Source organism: Lissotriton vulgaris, chromosome 6, assembly GCF_964263255.1.
Source record: "Lissotriton vulgaris chromosome 6, aLisVul1.2, whole genome shotgun sequence".
NCBI classification, from domain to species: Eukaryota; Metazoa; Chordata; class Amphibia; order Caudata; family Salamandridae; genus Lissotriton; species Lissotriton vulgaris.
Genome location: NC_141694.1, coordinates 197,082,519 through 197,101,820, shown reverse-complemented (window position 1 = coordinate 197,101,820; position 19,302 = coordinate 197,082,519). Strand labels below are relative to the sequence as shown.

The following is a 19,302-nucleotide window of genomic DNA, read 5'->3' as shown; positions in this document are numbered from 1 at the left end:
TTTGACATGTTAACTCTTGACACTTTATTTACCTGATTACCTCCACAGAAACCTGTTTCGGGTGTAAATCTCTGAGCATTAACACTATTAGGAAATGGTGCTTGTGGTACCTGACTCTGCTGAATTTGACTCTGCTGTATCTGGTTCTGCTGAATCTGGCTCTGCTGATTTGCTACCTGTCGCTGTAGCTGTCGCTGCTGACTTAACTCATTTAACTGTTGCTGTAGCTGTTGCTGTTTCTGCTGATTTAACTCACACTGCACCTGTGGATTCAATGAATTATTTTTAAAATTTCTGGGCGGGTTTTTACACTCGCGTTTCCAGTGTCCAATTTCGCAGCAATTAAAACATGGGAGCTTTTGTTTTAGCTCTTCAACATTTACATTAAATTTAAGCTTGTTATTATTATTAAAATTATTCTTAAATTTGCCTTGATTCTGCTGCTGCATAGAAGCTAACTGCTGTTGTTGTTGCTCTGCTACCTTCACTTGTGCCCACATTGCCTTCTCCTTGAGGTTTTTCTGCTTTGCATCTATCTCATCACTGCAATATATCAACTGAAAGTGATTGCCAGCACACAATTCCATTTTTAATCATTTCACCAATTTCAGGTCTCAGGCCATAAACAAATCTGTAAATAAAGTAGCTCATGTCCTTTTCACTTATTTTTCATAGCCACTGTACTGTTTAAAGACTAACAATAACCTTTCATAAAATGAATGTACTGATTCTTTTGGTTCCTGATTTGTTCTGTCAATTTTAACCCAGTCCACTTCTTTCAGGGGGAATTTTCCCTTTCAGCCAATAAATTACTTTATTATAAATGTCCATGGCATCTTTTGATGGAGCACCTGTAATTGTGTCTCGGGCAGGTTCTTCTTTTGGCCAATCCACAGAAATTTTGCATTCTATCCAAAGATCTGATGGGACAACAATGTTAAAGAATCCATCCAGATCAATCCACAGAACTTTTGACACCTTTATAAATCTGTCTACCTGTCGATACCATTCAACTGGCTTTTCTCTCAAACGAGGGAAATCATTGGTAAACAACAGAATATCCTGCCTGGACCAAGGAACATGCACATACCCTCCTCCTGCTATTTCCCTCATTGGAAATTCTGAAACCACTTTGTTTCTCAATTTTTTATCCTGTTCTTTATTCTTTGACCATTTTATTCTCCATTTCCCTAATTCACCTAGTTTTCTGAGAACACTTATTAATTCTTTTATATGGGCCATTCTTCCAGCAGCATTGAGTTTGTCAATATCCCTTTCAGAAAAATCCACTCTGTAGTGTTTCTGCAAATGTTTCTGTTTACTCAAATCAATGTCTAATTCAGCAGCCATTTCTTCCAGTTGCTCGTACCTATTTTTCGTTTTCCACTGAATACTCTTACAAATAAAAAGAAGTTCATCATCCTGATACAACTTCAAACTGTCAGTACCAATTGTGCCAATAATCAATTCTTCTAAATCAGCTTTTAATTTTGCAACTTCAAGCTTTTTATAATCAAGAGCTTCTGGGGACAATGCATTTTGGGTTAAATCTATTCTGTTTAGGCTTCTCCCTGACGGACCTGGATCTGATTCTGCCACAGATGGTGTTTGAGAACCTGTCAGACTCCCATTTAAAGTTAAATTTGGCATCATAGATTTTTCTCTATGTATTTCTGAAAGTTCCGAATAAAATCTCTCAGCCACTTTTTGAATTTCTGCATTTAATGGAACTGTCAAAGCAGTATGTCTATTTTCTCCTTGATCGAAAACTGGTACAACAGGACCAATAGTTACTGGTACTGTCACTGCTTCCATGCTTTTTGTCAATTGTTGAATTAAATCTTCCTTCACTTTATTGTAACTAGAAATTTCTGGCATGTCAGCAAGTATTCCTTCCTGATTTCTCTCAAAATTATTTTCCTGTTGAGGAAATCTATTTTCTCTAGGTGTACTACAATTATTTGTTGACCCTACTCTTTCAGGTAATTTTAAAAATCTGGGAGAGCCTTCCTCAGCTTCCCTAGGAGGTGCACTTGGAGAAGTTCCTGTAGAAACTCTCGGGGTAGATTGAGAATCTACTTGATAAGGTGGCGGTTTGCGTTTAGTAGCATAAATGTCTTCTAAAACTGCATCATCTAATTCCTCATCAAGTCTCTTTTGAGCTTTCTTTTGTTCTAGATCTTCAGTAATCATTATTCTCACTGGATACAGACCATCATACATGTCTGCTTTTCTCCAGCGTCTCACTTTGTCTTCATGTGTCTCTCTATTTAGAATATATTTTGAATTTCTAGGTGCTAAGCACTTGCTTTCACGCTCAAGTTCCATCATCTCAACTTCCCATTCAACCAATGCCTCAAATTGTGTAGGTCTAGGCTTCGGCACAAGATCCATCATTTTTCCTCTCAAGTTTCTCAAAACTTTCATATTAAATGACCCATCATCCGGCCAGGCTAATACGCCATCATTTTTAGTGTAATGCATCCAATTGTCAAACCAAATTACAGTATGATAGCCATATTCGCCTTCCATATAGGCTGCGGGTGTTTTGTACTTATGAAGTAATTTACCACCACGCGTTTCAATTTTCTTGTCAGGTTTAAATACATTTTTCACTTTCTGAAACCATGAAGGCTTCTTTTGCTCACTTTAGTTCCAATAACTCATGTTTTAAATCAAAATTGTTTATTCCGAAAGCTTTGAAATGTTTTCTCGGTGTTCCGCTATTCTAACCAATCCGTGCGCGAAAGACACCAACAAGCCAATCGAGTTAGGATACGTCACCACCTTGCTTAACCAATAGAAATACAGTATTCAGAACTGACCTATCTGGTACCAGCTCGTCACTGCCACGTGAATCAATCAGTGCGCTTGCTGTGACGTATGTTAGCCAATCACAGCGCGAACCGAAATGACGTACACTGCCCCTGCAGCTTCTCTGCGTGTTACTGCGTAAACTCACCCCTCCTTCACAAATTTTTTTTCACAGCGCCATTTTAAACAATGCTTTCCAATGAATTTTAATTAGTAACCACAAATAAACAAACCACTTGTCTGTTTCGCTAATAAAGTGATAGTTTTTACAAACATTCATAACTGTCTCCTCGCATAAAATAGACAACGCTATTTCTATACGATCACTCGCGCATTCATACGAAAACCCTAATCATACACACAAGAAATCTTGGCAGGACTTGAACCAACTACAGAAAACGTCAAACGTTATTAAGAATAGACAACGCTATCTCACCCTTCTCTCAAGCTTGGATAAATCCTATTACTCTTTTCACAAAAAGTTTTAAAACGGGCTCACCAGGTCCCTATGCTTAATGCTACGATTTCATAGACAATCCTCACTATTACATTCGACCAGTCATATCTAAGGTCTCTAAACTTGTGCTGTACGTCCACAACACGTGATATATTCTATACCACAATTTTGAAACACAACAAATGCACTGTGTAACTCTTCTAGACACACTACTCTTTTCCCGGCAAATAACCAGGAATTTTTCACACTGCTGGAAAAATCCTTTCGACTACATACAACAAGTGAACAAACCTAACAACATATTTTTGACATGTATCCTATGTAATTAACGTGTAACATGTATGTTACCATAGCAACCGAACTCTGCTACCAAAAGAATTGATCCAGCGTCACTATAGAAATTCTGTCACACCTACGTCACCGTTCATTATCTAATACTCACCATACTAATCAATACCTAGGCCCATACAACTATGACAGAAAATCTTGGAGCTGTATCATGTGGCCTAACTAATCAATCTATTCAAACTCATATGTACAATATGTACAACTGCAGTATAACATTTTATTGATAAGTATAAAATAATATCATTTAACTAGACCACTTTGGCCGATGGTTCTAACTGATGGTAACGACTAAATAATCAAGACCAGCTTGACATTTTAAGTCTTTTATTTTTAAAGGTTTTAAAGTTTCAAAATCTTTATTAGCTCATTTATTAATTTCAAACATTTTAATTTATTCAGTTTTATTCATTAGATTATTGGCTCAAAAGGTCCGGCACTTCAAGATTACACAGAATTAATGAATTAAAATAAACATCAAACCCTAACTCCCTATGTTAAGCTTTCTGACCTGAAAAAGAATAATCATTTATTAAGCATTCAAAGTTCTTACGTGTCCAAAGGAAAAACGGACAGCCCTTCGCCCTCAGGAAACAGTCAGCCCCGTTCCCTTCAAGAGGCCAAGTTTTTATACCTATTCTTGCTCACTAATCTAACTAAAAATGATATTTAGTAAAAAGCAGCAACCTAATTGGTTGTCATCCATCAGACCACCGAGAGACCAACGCATCAGTTCTGGTGACATCATTATGTCATTGTCCATTGACACGAAGCAACACTGACTTCCCAGAGTTGCAACATTAAACTAAATGTTCATAGTTATTTCCTCCAGAATTTTAGCCAAGCTGCCTCTACACGCTTCCTTGACCTTGAGGCTTTTGCTTTCGGAGCTTGATGCACACATCATCCATTGTTTGAGCTTCTGCACGTTTCCATGGAAGTTTTTCAATGAAAACACGTGCTCAGCTCCTTTTAGTCAGGCCATCCAACTTTCATTAGAACTAGGCCTTAAGCCTTTCTCTCGGGCTAGTATTTAAACAAACACAAAGGAAAGATTAATTCAGGTAAAACAAACCCTTCTGTTACCCACCCTTCATTGCTAAAATGTAACCCATTAATATAAATCACCTAGCAGAAGCACACAAATAAAGCAGCACAATTAATATCTATCATTCTTCTTAAAGTCCAGCTGGATTCTTTATTTATCTGAAAGAGTAAAAAGATGACAAACAAAACATAGATAAACAATCACAACATAGACAAACATATAAGCACACATAATAAAAGCACATGCCATAAAATGATCAGCCGCATTAATAGTGACAAAGACAATAGAACAAACAAGACAATATTAATCATGTGTTACAAGACAAACTCGCAAATGCAACATGAGCACATAAATGTTAATCCCACATGTTTGTGAATGCAACTTTACTCTAGGTTGGTTTAATAATACAAATCATGCAACAATTCATTAATAAGTCAGTTCATGTTACAGAGAATTAACTTCACGAGCCAGAATAAAATGAATTCTGAAACTCGCTCCATCAAGTTGTTGAAGAATCTCATGTGTTTCCAGTTACAAGAGATGAGGACATATATAATAAAGAGTTCTTCAGGCTGTGTGCAGGGTTGACTTCAGCGTTATGTGATAGAAACTCAGGGTCCTATGCTGCCTGCTGGTCTTTGATTCACAAATAACTTCTGGAGTCACTGAGTTGAGGTTCCCTGACCGACCATCTTTCTTATAACTTGTGAGAACGATAATATTGTGAGAATAGCAGTGCTTTTTAAGCATACATTTAAAGCTAGATTAATATCCTCTGTTCACCTATTTAAATTTAGTTGGGCAAAGGTTAACATTTGATGCTATCTTTAATACCAAAAGGTAATTAACACGGAGCTTAGGTAGGTGGCTTTCCGATCTAGATCGTTGGTTTCATTTCCGACCGCCTAATTTCAATTTAGGCAGTCGGCAGTGAAACCGGACGGTCAGTCCAGCGGTATTCCTGTCAGCCTGTTGGAAACAGGCCCGTAATCCATATGGATGCTGTTTTATGTCGTCTGGATAAGGATGCATAGTTTCCGGCAGGCTTTCCATGATGAGCTTTCCGACATAGAAAGCCTGTCGTAAAGCGTATTTGGGGTCCCCTAACTGGGCCCCCTTCTGTTTGTGGCCTTTGGTTAATCCCTGCATCGTATAGCAGGCACTCTGAGGTACCTGCTACATGGTTCAGGGATGAACACAACGTCCCATTTCCCTATAGGAGCTTGTGCTATGAACAGTTTATGGGCGTAACACATGCTCCCATAAAGAAATGTGAGTATGTGACCGCACCACGTGCAGTCACGTCGTAATTAGGTGGCCCGGATTGCTGACCGAAGGACGGTCGGCCCTGTTTCTGCGAGAGTGTCGGGCAGATGCAAGACTGCCCGTCATCGTAATAAGCCCCTTAGTAGGTGAGTTTCAGCATTGGTATTCAGACCTATTTTCTTTAAGCTTTACAATTATAGTATATGAAACTTATTAATATATCTATGAAGCAAGAATGTAGGAAAGAAAAATAAAAGTCTGGAATATTTTGCTAGTTGTTGAGCTGCAGAGCAGCGAAGAACCATATTCATAGATATTCAAGTAGTGTGTAAAAATATTATAGACATACATTTCTAGCTAGACCTTTCATCACCAAACAGAAGCACAAAATCTGAATTTGATCAGCAGTGCAGTATAAAATGCAAACAGTGGACTATTCACATGTGGTTTATTTTTACCCCTCTGCTGCCGGGTTACTCAGAAAATAGTATATATCTCTTTGCCTTTGTTTTAGTTTCCTTAATGCGGGGATAAAAGCAAACCCATATAAGTAAATAAAAACCAATGCATACAATTCCTATTATACATATATCCCTAGGGGTGCATAGTAAATGCTAAAACCTGCTGTAACTACAAATGCAAAGGCTCTCATTCTAAGTTAGGTGCAACTCTAGTATATTAAATGTGGTACTACAGGGTGCTGTAATTAGAGGCTGTGCAGTCACAGCACCATTCAGAATATCAGACCTCGGAATGGGAGATAAATATTAACTGCATGTGTTTTACAATATTTTTGGTGAGCAAATCAGAAATGTGTCCTATTTTCTTGCACAATATTTTCCTGGTTGTACCTGGTGAATATTAGATGGATTAACAACCATATGGTGTGCAATTAGCACACATTTGGGATTAATGCCCAACATGAAATGGTAGACCAAGGTAAGGTATAAAGGTTGTTATTTAACAAGTAGTTATAGCAGCACTACATTACAATTGGATTGAGGTAACCATAACAACCAAATGTTCAAGTGATAAGTGCAGTGACACAACTGATATAAAAACAGCGTGAGACAGCAAAAAATAATAAGAACAAAAAATAATTAGGGGTCAAACAATATATCTCTGGTAAATGCAAAAGTAATTGATTTTTGTTAATTTTAGAGTCACCCCGTGTTAGCCATAGATGACGCTGCAAAGTCGACGGTGTTTCGACCTTATCAAATTAAGGTCGTCTTCAGGACGATGGTTACAAATTTTCTGTATTAGTGCTGGGCGCACGAGGAATATCTATCCCGGTGTGGTCATAGCAACGAGGAGAATCAATCAAGGTAGAAGTAAACTGTGATTGGCTTGATGGATCGCTGTAATGCTTAACGGAGGTTCCGCAGAGTCTGGGCGCTACAAGATTGCTGCCCGAAATGAAAGTAAGCAGCTGGGGCTTGAAACATCCGTTCCGTTGCTCGGTATGCCTACGAGTCCGTGCCTTGGTGCGGACTACGCGTCCCAAGACAATCCTTGGAATTTGTAAATGAATAATTCCAGGGGGACGAGTGACGCTTCAATCTTCAGAGTTCAAAATTACTGTAATGGCAAACACACAGGTAACATCATTTGGTTAGCAGGCTTATCTGAAAAAACATAGCTCTAGTATGTTAGCCTCTGTCATATTTGCCACGTCATAGTAGCATTTAGTTCAGTCTTAGGCTGATTTAATATTAGCCAACAGAAAAAGACATTTCAATATTTAATCCCTAATGTATTAAAATGCTAATACTTACTATGGAAACTAATTGTTATCATAAAAGGATTTATGACACTATTCAACACTTTACTGGAGAAGATGCTGTACAAATATATTAGAAATCTAGCAGTGATTTTGCACAACAGTTAAAGTAGTGTGAAATTGCAATGACATATTAAAGCTGTTCTATTTTAGACGAAATGTGGTTATGTTGTTATGATTGTTCATGATTTTGTAAACTAAGAACCATAAATTATAAAAAATGTGACCAAAAGACCAACAAATTTTCTGTCATTGGAAAAAGAATGGCTGAACAATCTGAAATTGTTTATGTTCGTTTTTTCAATTCTAGACTTTGTTGCAACATCTTTTGGACACCTTACAGGGAAATTCAACACATAACAATAGCATGCTACTCCTCTGGGCTTCTCAGGCCAATGCTAATCCTGTAAGTACATTGGAATGAAAAAGACGAGTGCTTTTTGTGTGTTTGTGTGAAATAGCATATTGTATTACATGGATTTATTACAGTAATAGAGCATAAACAGAATAAGTGGCATTATGGGAGGCTGAAGCAGCCTCTTACTTTTTGTATGGCTTCCAAATATTCTTCTACAGATTGCAAGTACACATGAATGTAATGTGAAAGACAGTTGTTGGAACATCTAGAGATGGTTAACATAAAAGTGTGCTACGTAAATGTAATCACCATCATTGTGACTCAGAAGCTTACTGTGACTCTTGTGTTGCCCCATACACATCTACATAGGGCAGTGGAACAGAAAAATGCAACGAGAGACCCTGTTAAGTATATCTGCAGGAAATCTAAAATAATCAGCAATGTCTGCTTGATTGCCCAGAACTGTAGCAGCTATAGCAGCTTTGCAGTTATGTTTCCACAGTACTGAAGAGGCCATGGTGCTGCCTTCTCCTGACGGGCTAGAGAAAGGCAAGTAATAATTTTTATAGTTACAACGTGTCTTCAGCGTCTTTGAAAACAACAATGAGACTAGGAGGTGTAGTATTGAATGCTTTATTTATTTAAGTTTGATTTAGATCTCAAAACTGAGCTCAACATACTGCTTTATATTATGACATAAACAGTAAAGTCACATATTAAAAACTTTAAAAGCATTTTTACATTCTAAATACGTTAGAAACTAATAATCGATTATCGAAAAGATTTAGTGCTTTACTTGCAAATGTCACCTTCTAGTTGTATTTAGTATTGGGAACAGAAACAACACATGGTTGAGATCTTGAACCCCACTATTACATAGGTGACATGTGGTGGTCTCCTAACCAGTTCCATACCAGTTTGCCATATGACATTACAGAGGTAAACCACACATACATCTGTGTAACTGATGACCCATCAGAAGAGTCTAGTAAGGCTAGAATATTTTTGGGTTCCACATTTAGGGAAACAATGTTACTCCTTACGCCATACCTTTTTCTCACATTAAGTACCATCCCCCAAAATTTGGTATTACTTATAGCTTTTTTTAATATCACACAAAATTAATCTACTGATAATGTATCTTGGTTTCACCCCAGAAAAAAAACTCTAAAGGTCTGATCTATTTGTTGGTGAAAGAGGGTACAGCGACAGAGTACCATTTTTGCCAACCGGAATGCTCGCCCGATTCATTGAGAGGTGAGTGGGCCTTCAGTGTATAGCCGGCACCCTCGATGCTAACATTCACATCCTACTTGGAGACCTAACTTCCACATTGAAGACCACGTTGACCCCCAACTCGAGCACTGACTGAAGACCTTGGAAGCCTCTGCATAACCCAACAAGTAAATGGAACTGCCCAAGTCACCGGATAGTTCCTGCCGCCTATTGTCAACAATGTAAACAGCATCCGAGTTGACAAACCCACACCAGTCTCTTGGACATACTATGCCCTCTTCAAGTTCAGCATCCATGTTGCGGTCCAATGAACAGGCACCATGGCTAGACCAGCCTGCCAAAAACTGGAACAGCATCACTGACAAGGACTGGAACAGCCATTAAGAATTTTAGCAGTTGAATCTCCTCCTACGCTGACTCCCTGACCCCCCTCAAACACAGCAGTACAACAAGATCCAGGCCACTTGGGTCACAGAGAAACTCAGACTGATGAAACAACACTGCAAAGAACTGGAGTGCAAATGGAGAATGTGCCAGGACAATGCAGACGGGAGCACAATCAAATCTGCCCCAAGACACTACCACCAAATGATCTGAACCACCAAATGTGCTGCTTCGGCAGACCACAATGATGCCAGTACCAAAAGAAGCAAAGAAATATTCGCCATTGAGACAGATTTAATCTCACCATCAGCTGACTCTAACACGATTACCCCCTTGCAGGACCTCTGCAACCTATCACAATTTTTCAGCTACAAAATCACATTATCACAAATTTACAATAACTTCAGCCCGCAATCTGACCCGACAGACACTGCCAAGCACCTCCTGATCTAATCCAAAGAACCAATGCTAACCACATGGCCAGTCATCACCCCACAAGAAACTGCCACCACCATGAAGTCCATCCATTCAGGAGTGATCTAGGACCCCTGTCCTCACCAGGTCTACTCCAGAGGAGTGCAACCCATCAGCACCATGCTCACACCCATTCTGAATGCCTCCACCTCTTCCACAACCTTCTGAGAGGCTTAGAAACACGCAACTGCCTCCCATTGCTGTAAACCCTTCAACGCTTGGATTAATCTCCCTGCTTTCCCGGCCAAGGAATTAAAGAAAATGATTATCACCCACTTCATTGAATACCTCAATGACCACCAGCTGATCAATACCACTCAGTCTGGTTTCAGACCCAACCACACCACTGAAACTGCACTTATTGCCACTACAGATTACATCTGATTGACTCTGGACTGAGGAGACACAGTGGCTCTCTTCCTCCTGGACCTCTCCACAGCATTTGACACCCAATCCTCATCAAATGACAACATAACATCAAAATCCCGGGACATGCAGTCCAGTGGGTCTGTGACTTCCTGACTGGAAGGAACCAGTAAGTCAGCCTGGCACCATACACCTCGGACGTTCCTAACCTCATTTGCAGAACTCCTCAAGGATCCTCCCAGAGCCCGACCCGCTTCAACGCATATATGATCTCTCTAAACAGCATAATTTCTCACAACAGCAACATCCTATCCTACGCCAGTGACATACAACTCATTCTCTCCCTCATGGCAAGATACCCAGTACCTGCATCAACTTCAATTCATGCATGACTGAAATTGCCCGATGGATGAAGACCAGCTGTCTAAAGCTGAACACCGAAGACCAAAATTGTGATCTTCAGGATGAGCACATCACCGTGGGACTCCACCTGGTGGCAAAAGAGCTGGGACTTACACCCACTCCCATTACCCATTCTAAGAACCTTGTGATCATCATCAACAGCAAACTCGACATGATGACTCAAGTCAATGCTGTCACCACCTCATGCTTCCATACCCGGAAGATGCTGAGGACGATTTTGAAACGGCTCCCAATCAGCACCTGGGAAACCATCATGCAAGCCCTGGTCACAAGGGAGCTGGACTCAGGGAACATCCTCTTTGCAGGGATGAGCAAGAAACTCACTCCAATCTTTAGACTATTCAGAACACAGAGGCCAGAATCACTTTCAACCTCCTACGCCACACTCACATCACACCACACCCGAAGCAGCTCCAGTGGCTTCCCATTCACAAATTAGCACAATTCAAACTCCTCACCCACACTTTCAAGGCACTACATAACACTGGCCCAGCATACCTCAACAATCGCATCTGATATCACAAACCTTCCAGACACCCCTGCCTGTCCTGACTAATATTTGACACATTTCCATGAATACGGAAAACCAGATTCAGCAGTCAAGCCTTCCCCTACATTGCTCCTAAAACATTGACTGACCTTTCCCCACACATAAGAGCCTCCTCAGGTCTTGGACTCTCAAGAAGCTGAAGAACTGACTTTTGGAGTAGCTCCACGAGGCCTTATGTGTGCATTTAGGTTCTGCACACCTAAATGCACATAGTGTACAATAGCGCATGGAGAAATACCTTTGCATCAGAGCAGTTCCACTTTTTAAAGAGTTTTGTTAAAGAGGAAGCCAGTATTAAAACCCAGGTTTTCTGGTCCACATGTTGCAACATTACCACTAATGGATATTTGCTTCTTTGTCGTGTTTAAATAATGGACCCGTCCTTTATGTTCAATTTTGAGATGAAATATCTACACATACTGCATAGTAAAAACTACACTGTACACAAGTTTACATACATATAAAAAGTCTTCCTAGAACAGAGTGCAAGGTTAAGTGTCAGGCAAGGTGGAAAACACTATATTAACGATAATATCATTGGCTTCCCCTGACTTAACAAAAAGAATGATTTAAGAAGTTACTGAGCCCCTCAATGAAGGGACTTAAACCAAGAGGCAGTAGAGGTTTCCCTCAACGTATGTCTTGAGTCAGACATATTTGAGCTCTCAACAGACATTTGCTGACATGTTCTGCATTTTGAACTCTGTGTTCATAGGAAGTGTTTAAACAGAAAAGTGGTTAGTATTTCTTGTCTTTTAAATGTTGCATTAGGGAGGGAAAGAAGCAGTACATGGGACGCCCGGTTCAAGCCTATGTTGGCTTACTAGTCCCATGAAGGCAAGGGCTGAGCTAGAGGACGCCATTTTGATTGAGGTATTCTAGGACCACGCCTGCCTTGCCCATGAGTATGATTCAGAAAAGGGGGTGGTGATGGACAGAGTATCTGAATTAAACAGAACACTCGTACCCAGTCAACAGATCAGGGCTTGATCCATCACCGTTTTTTAGCTCACTGCACCATCCCAGCTCAGAACCTGGCTACATGCAAATTAGTCTGTCCCTGGCCCAGTGCATCATGGGAACAGGGCAGACCAAACTACCAAGCCAATTCTTATACTGGAAAGGAAACAAGCTTCCGGGGACCGGTTTCTGGCATTACAGCCGGCTTCGGCCCGGCTTGCTTGAAACCTGATGGTGCAGTGAGCAAGGTACTCACATCTGAGTATACCCTTCCACGCTTATGGTGGACAAAACGATTCAGAAAAGGGGGTGGTGATGGACAGAGTATCTGAATTAAACAGAACACTCGTACCCAGTCAACAGATCAGGGCTTGATCCATCACCGTTTTTTAGCTCACTGCACCATCCCAGCTCAGAACCTTGCTACATGCAAATTAGTCTGTTCGTGGCCCAGTGCATCATGGGAACAGGGCAGACCAAACTACCAAGCCAATTCTTATACTGGAAAGGAAACAAGCTTCCGGGGACCAGTTTCTGGCATTACAGCCGTCTTCGGCCCGGCTTGCTTGAAACCTGATGGTGCGGTGAGCAAGGGACTCACATCTAAGTATACCCTTCCACGCTTATGGTGGACAAAACGATTCAGAAAAGGGGGTGGTGATGGACAGAGTATCTGAATTAAACAGAACACTCGTACCCAGTCAACAGATCAGGGCTTGATCCATCACCGTTTTTTAGCTCACTGCACCATCCCAGCTCAGAACCTGGCTACATGCAAATTAGTCTGTCCCTGGCCCAGTGCATCATGGGAACAGGGCAGACCAAACTCCCAAGCCAATTCTTATACTGGAAAGGAAACAAGCGTGGAAGGGTATGCTCAGACATGAGTCCCTTGCTCACTGCACCATCAGGATTCAAGCAAGCCGGGCCGAAGACGGCTGTAATGCCAGAAACCGGTCCCCGGAAGCTTGTTTCCTTTCCAGTAAAAGAATTGGCTTGGTAGTTTGGTCTGCCCTGTTCCCATGATGCACTGGGCCAGGGACAGACTAATATGCATGTAGCCAGGTTCTGAGCTGGGATGGTGCAGTGAGCTAAAAAACGGTGATGGATCAAGCCCTGATCTGTTGACTGGGTACGAGTGTTCTGCTTAATTCAGATACTCTGTCCATCACCACCCCCTTTTCTGAATCGTTTTGTCCACCATAAGCGTGGAAGGGTATGCTCAGACATGAGTCCCTTGCTCACTGCACCATCAGGATTCGAACAAGCCGGGTCGAAGACGGCTGTAATGCCAGAAACCGGTCCCCGGAAGCTTGTTTCCTTTCCAGTAAAAGAATTGGTTTGGTAGTTTGGTCTGCCCTGTTCCCATGATGCACTCGGCCAGGGACAGACTAATATGCATGTAGCCAGGTTCTGAGCTGGGATGGTGCAGTGAGCTAAAAAACGGTGATGGATCAAGCCCTGATCTGTTGACTGGGTACGAGTGTTCTGCTTAATTCAGATACTCTGTCCATCACCATCCCCTTTTCTGAATCGTTTTGTCCACCATAAGCGTGGAAGGGTATGCTCAGACATGAGTCCCTTGCTCACTGCACCATCAGGATTCAAGCAAGCCGGGCCGAAGACGGCTGTAATGCCAGAAACCGGTCCCCAGAAGCTTGTTTCCTTTCCAGTAAAAGAATAGGCTTGGTAGTTTGGTCTGCCCTGTTCCCATGATGCACTGGGCCAGGGACAGACTAATATGCATGTAGCCAGGTTCTGAGCTGGGATGGTGCAGTGAGCTAAAAAACGGTGATGGATCAAGCCCTGATCTGTTGACTGGGTACGAGTGTTCTGCTTAATTCAGATACTCTGTCCATCACCACCCCCTTTTCTGAATAATTGCCCATGAGTAGGCAAAGGGTGTATGTAATAATAATAATCCACATTTGTAAAGAGCAAACAATTACCCGTAAGAGTCTCTAGGCGCTGGGGGCCTTCGGGAAGATTAAGCAAGCTATTGCTCAGAGTCACATGGTGCTGGGCTAATCTGCCGCCGGCACCGGGGATGGTACCGTGATCCCCAGATTCCGGAGTCTGTCGCCCTGGCCGCGGCGTGAAGCTATGATTTGACGACATGGTCAGCATTGTTTTAGGGCATGGAAAGTAATTCATAACTCTGCATATAAGTCTGGGGTTACTAACATCTGAAAATGGCAATGAATTCATTTACAAATTATGACTTTTAAATGGTGGTAAAGAAGCACCATATCTCCCTCTGCCTTCAGTTTGTATTGTTCTTTTCATGTTATGTTTCTACAGGGGCTGTATGACAGAGGCACACATGCCTAACCCCTGTGAGCCTCTACAGCGCTGTCCTAACCACGAATGCATCTAACAATGCATTCCTTTACCACTCATGCCTTTATCACGCAAGTTTGTGGTAAAGACATGACTGGTAAAGGGATATGTGTGGTAAAGTTCACACCCAAGCCCCCGCCCCTCCCGAGCCCTCAAAACTACCCTGACCCCCGAGCCCTAAAAACTAACCCACCCCTGAGACCTAAAAATAAACCTGAACCCCAACCCCTAAAAAGTACCCGACTCCCCCGGCCCTAAAAACTACCCCACCCCCTGAACCCTAAATGCAAACCCGAACCCCCCTGAGCCCCAAAAACGACCCCGAACCCAACTGAGCCCCAACAAGTACTCGACGCCCCCAAGCCCTAAAAACTACCCCACACCCCCAAAACCCCGCCCCACTTACCTCACCTAACCACATATGTGTGGTGAAGGCATATTTGTGGTTAATGTAAGTGTGTTTGCGCTTGCGGGGAAACGGCATGTGTGAATTAGCCCGCGTTGTAAAGGTTGCTTCCCATCTGCAGGTGTTCAGCATGGGTATTCATTTTGCATGACAACTCCTTTATTACACTTTGCATACAATTTCCTTACATAGAAAGTAATGCATTTTATTTTGTTAAATTTTTAGATCACATTTTGGTCACTCGCCTTTATAATTTCTGATCCTTCAGTTTACAAGAGAGTTATGGAGGAAATCTCATTGGCTTTTGGCAAGAAAGGTAATGAATCAAAGTTGATGCTCATTGTATCTGTTCATTTGCACATTTGAAAGAAGCAGTGATTGTGGCATACAGAAGTGATAGCATATGCCGGGGATTCTCCGGGTATATGTACATACACACTTCCAAGGTGGGGGCAAGGCTCAAAACTCTGCAAATAATGTGGCTTTGGGGATACAGTTCAGACCCCCGCTCTCAGGAATGGTGCAAGCGTTTTTAGCACTTCATGCAAAAATAGACATTTTACTGCTGCAGAGCTCAACGTGCCCCTAAAAGAGAAAATAGTTGGCGTTTCATAATAATTTGACACCACCACTAGGTGGCATCTTAAGCATGTCGCCTTTCTCTGCCGTGGGGAGCAATGGTCCTGCTCGCACCGTCTCTAATCTTATAAAGTCATACTATCATCAGACATCCTTCCATCCTTCAAGTGTAGAACTGTTCTCTGATAAACTGACAGAAGTGGGCTTCAGGGCTTCAGCAGCCTGGCAAGGAGGAAAGTAGGATAAAATGGTTTCTTGATGTTTCTTGATGATCCCACCGTAAGAAGAGCTTCGGGTACATGATATCTTCATCCCAAGCAGACGAGTAAAAGCAAAACAAGAAGTAAAATATAAAAGAGAAAGGATGCTCGGCTAGTTCTCGAGAATCATCAGCATGGTGTCTGAATCAAGGGAGACCGGCCTGCAGGCTTCTTACTAGAAGAGGAAGGCCAGAGAGGGGCAGGGTGCATGGAACTGCCTCAGTGTTACAGATTCTTATAGTTCTAGATTCTTATAGTAGTATTAATGGTTGTGTCGTTAATGTAGGATTGAATAATGGTGCTGCGGAACCCTATGCGAAAGGCCCTGCTATCCAGCAATGATAGCAAGCAGTGCTGACATTGAGTGGTACCCATCTGGATTCCATTCCAGTTTCTGGCAGCTAATCTGGACCCAGAACTAGGTTCTGGGCTCTGGGTTGGCCTTCAGCGAAGTGCCCCCACTCTGTCCCAGTGCAGTGTGTTCACCCTGGGACACCTGGAGAGGTGAACGATCAAAGGTAGCATGTCCTGTGCGGAGGAGCAGTCTGCAAGGGGGATTTAGGGTTCTCATTTTACTGTCCGCAATTCAATGTCACAGGAGGGTCCGGTGGTCAGCTAGAGCTTGCTGCCAGAATGGGCTGCCCACCAAAAAATAAAAACACACTCAGAGTATCACTTTACAAGTTGCCAACATATATATTCCTATTTAAAGATATTTTAGAGTTTCTCGAGCCTTGTTTGTTTGTAAGAAATGTAGGCCTATTTATGTTCTGTAGGAACATAATGTATACATTTAATTATTCTAATAACAATTTGTATAGCGCTAATTCACAATTTTTGGGGGGGATTTTATTAATAACTGTTCATTACTGTATACTGAAACCTATTTTATCAACTATAGCACATAAAAAGATAGAGCTGAAAGATGTCATGTTTGGTGCCGGGGCACCACAGGCAGACGTCTCGCAGATCCATCAATGACTGCTTCTGGCAGTTGTAAGATGGTTTCAAGCCTTTCTTTCTCAACAGCCAAAAACATTCGAACCAAAAGCGTTTTGTTAAAAAATTAAATCGTTAAGAGTAGAGCTCTGGTTTCCATCACATGAAGTGGGGAAAGAGGAACTGATGTCAGCTTGCAGGGGTGGCACCTGAATGCTACTCTAAGTCATCATGTCAGGAGGCGGGATGCAGTCATGCGCTCTTAACACGCTTGCCGGGCATCTCCTCCTCCATTTGGCTGTAAGTGTGCAGCAAGTCCATGTATTGCCGGGTTGGGAGACCAGCATCTCCATAAGGTATTTTCTGTTTCCTGAGTAACTTCTTTTCGATTTTGGGTAAATTCTGAGACATTGCTTGTTGACTCATTGGTATTTCCTATCTATTCAGTAAGCAGTGATTTGTCTTGCTATTTAGCCATACATGTTGGGACGAAGTCGATTATTTATTTCTTGCATGATTATTGCACAGTGTGATACACTGGTCACTCTGATGTTCTCACATATATCTTCACCCAACTTCACATCTAAAACAAGTTTTTAGCTAGGTTCCTCTGAATTGTGGTCATAGTGGATTGTGTTTGGGTACGTTCAATACATGCATGGCAGTACGCATTGCATAATTATGTACCCTGGTACTTCACTCCGCATTAAATTTTTTTCCTTTTTATAACAACGTTTTTATTAGATTTTCGAATCCCACCGCTTAGAGAACACCACATAAATTTTTTATTAAGGACACAACTAGTTTTCTCTGGATTTTGGCCACTTTGTAAACTTGTAAACTTGTAGAGCGCGATTTGCTGCCTGGAGGCGTCCAAGCGCTAGGGTAACCAGAACCTACCGATGAGCAGAGGAGGAGGAAGCTGGGGGTTAGTGGGGGGAATTGAACAGGAAAGTCTTTAATTGTTTACGAAACACAGTGAGGTTGGGATTGGCTCTGAGATGTAGTGGCAGAGTGTTCCAGGTTCTGGACGCATTGTAGGCGAACGTCCTTCCGCCTGATCTGGATCTTTTTATTCTTGGCGCCACTGCTAAAAAGGTCTGGCTGGAGCGAAGGCTTCGGTTGGGAATGTAGTGATTAACTAAGTCATGGGTGATGCTGGGGCCTGTGTCCCAGAATGCTTGGTGGGCTATGCACATTGCTTTAAAAAGAACTCTCTACCGAACCGGTAGCCAGTGAAGGCTAGCCAGTCCGGCCCTCACTGATTGTCTACGAGGGATCTTGAGCAGTAAGCGCGCTGCGCAGTTCTGCACTATCTGCAGTCTGCTCAGAGTGTACTCTGGGGCGCCGAGATAGAGCACATTGTTGAAATCGAGGCGTGAGTGTATGAGACCTTGTATGGCCACCTGTTTGGCTTCCATGGGAAGGAGGGGAAGATTTTATTTAACATCCTCATGATGCCAAAACAGGTGGCTGATAGTTTTGTGGCTTGAACGTTGAAGGACAGAGATCTGTCCAGCCACACTCCGAGGCTCTCAATATTGTTTTTGGGGGCTGGGGGGGGACCCAGACAAGGAGGCCACAAGGAGGGGGAGGCCAAGATCTGGGGGGCCTAAGAGCATCAGCTCTGTTTTGTCCCCATTCAACTTGAGGGATGATGAAGGCATCCAGATCTTCACCTCCTCTAGGCATTCTCTAAGCCCGCCTGGCGCAGGCCGGTTTGCCTCATGCGCCAGTGAGACCACCAACTGCGTGTCGTCCGCATAAGAGATGATCTTAACTCCGAATGGGCGGACGACATCAGCCAGTGGCCTCATATACAGGTTGAAGAGTGCGGGGCTCAGAGAGGAGCTCTGAGGAACTCCGCACTTTAGAGGTCTGCTGGAGGACCCGGACTCACCCTCAAAGACTCTAAAGGATCTGTTCTCCAGAAAGGATTTAAACCATGCCCAGGCTTTGTCCTTAATCCCGGCGCAGGACAGGCAGTCCAGTAGGGTGTCATGACTGACCGTGTCAAATGCCGCGCTTAGATCAAGGAGGATCACTGCCACTGATCCTCCTTGATCCAGGATTTTTCTAGCTTCCTTGGTGACCATGAGGAGAGCGGTCTCAGTCCCGTGTTTCGGTCTGAAGCCCGTCTGGGTGGGATCTAGTAAGTGATGATCTTCCAGGAAATTCACTAGCTGTTGGTTAATATATTTTTCTAAGACCTTGCTCACCCATGGGAGCAGGGAGATGGGACGATAATTGGCTAAGTCAGACGGGTCTAAATTGGGTTTCTTGAGTAGCGACCTGAACATGGCCTGTTTCCAGA

At 42.5% G+C, this 19,302-nt stretch overlaps 1 protein-coding gene across 2 annotated transcripts in view; it reads left to right on the top strand.

Annotated features, from left to right (window-relative positions):
• CYP39A1 (cytochrome P450 family 39 subfamily A member 1) overlaps positions 1 to 19,302 on the top strand; it is a 252,446-nt gene that overhangs the window by 79,499 nt on the left and 153,645 nt on the right. For both annotated transcript variants that reach the window (XR_015296603.1, XM_086926236.1), the window contains exons 6-7: positions 8,024 to 8,119; positions 15,436 to 15,526. Coding sequence is in view for 1 of the 2 variants with exons in the window: in XM_086926236.1 (XP_086782362.1) it covers positions 8,024 to 8,119; positions 15,436 to 15,526 (187 nt within the window). In the remaining variant the exon portion in view is untranslated. The remainder of the gene's footprint in view (positions 1 to 8,023; positions 8,120 to 15,435; positions 15,527 to 19,302) is intronic.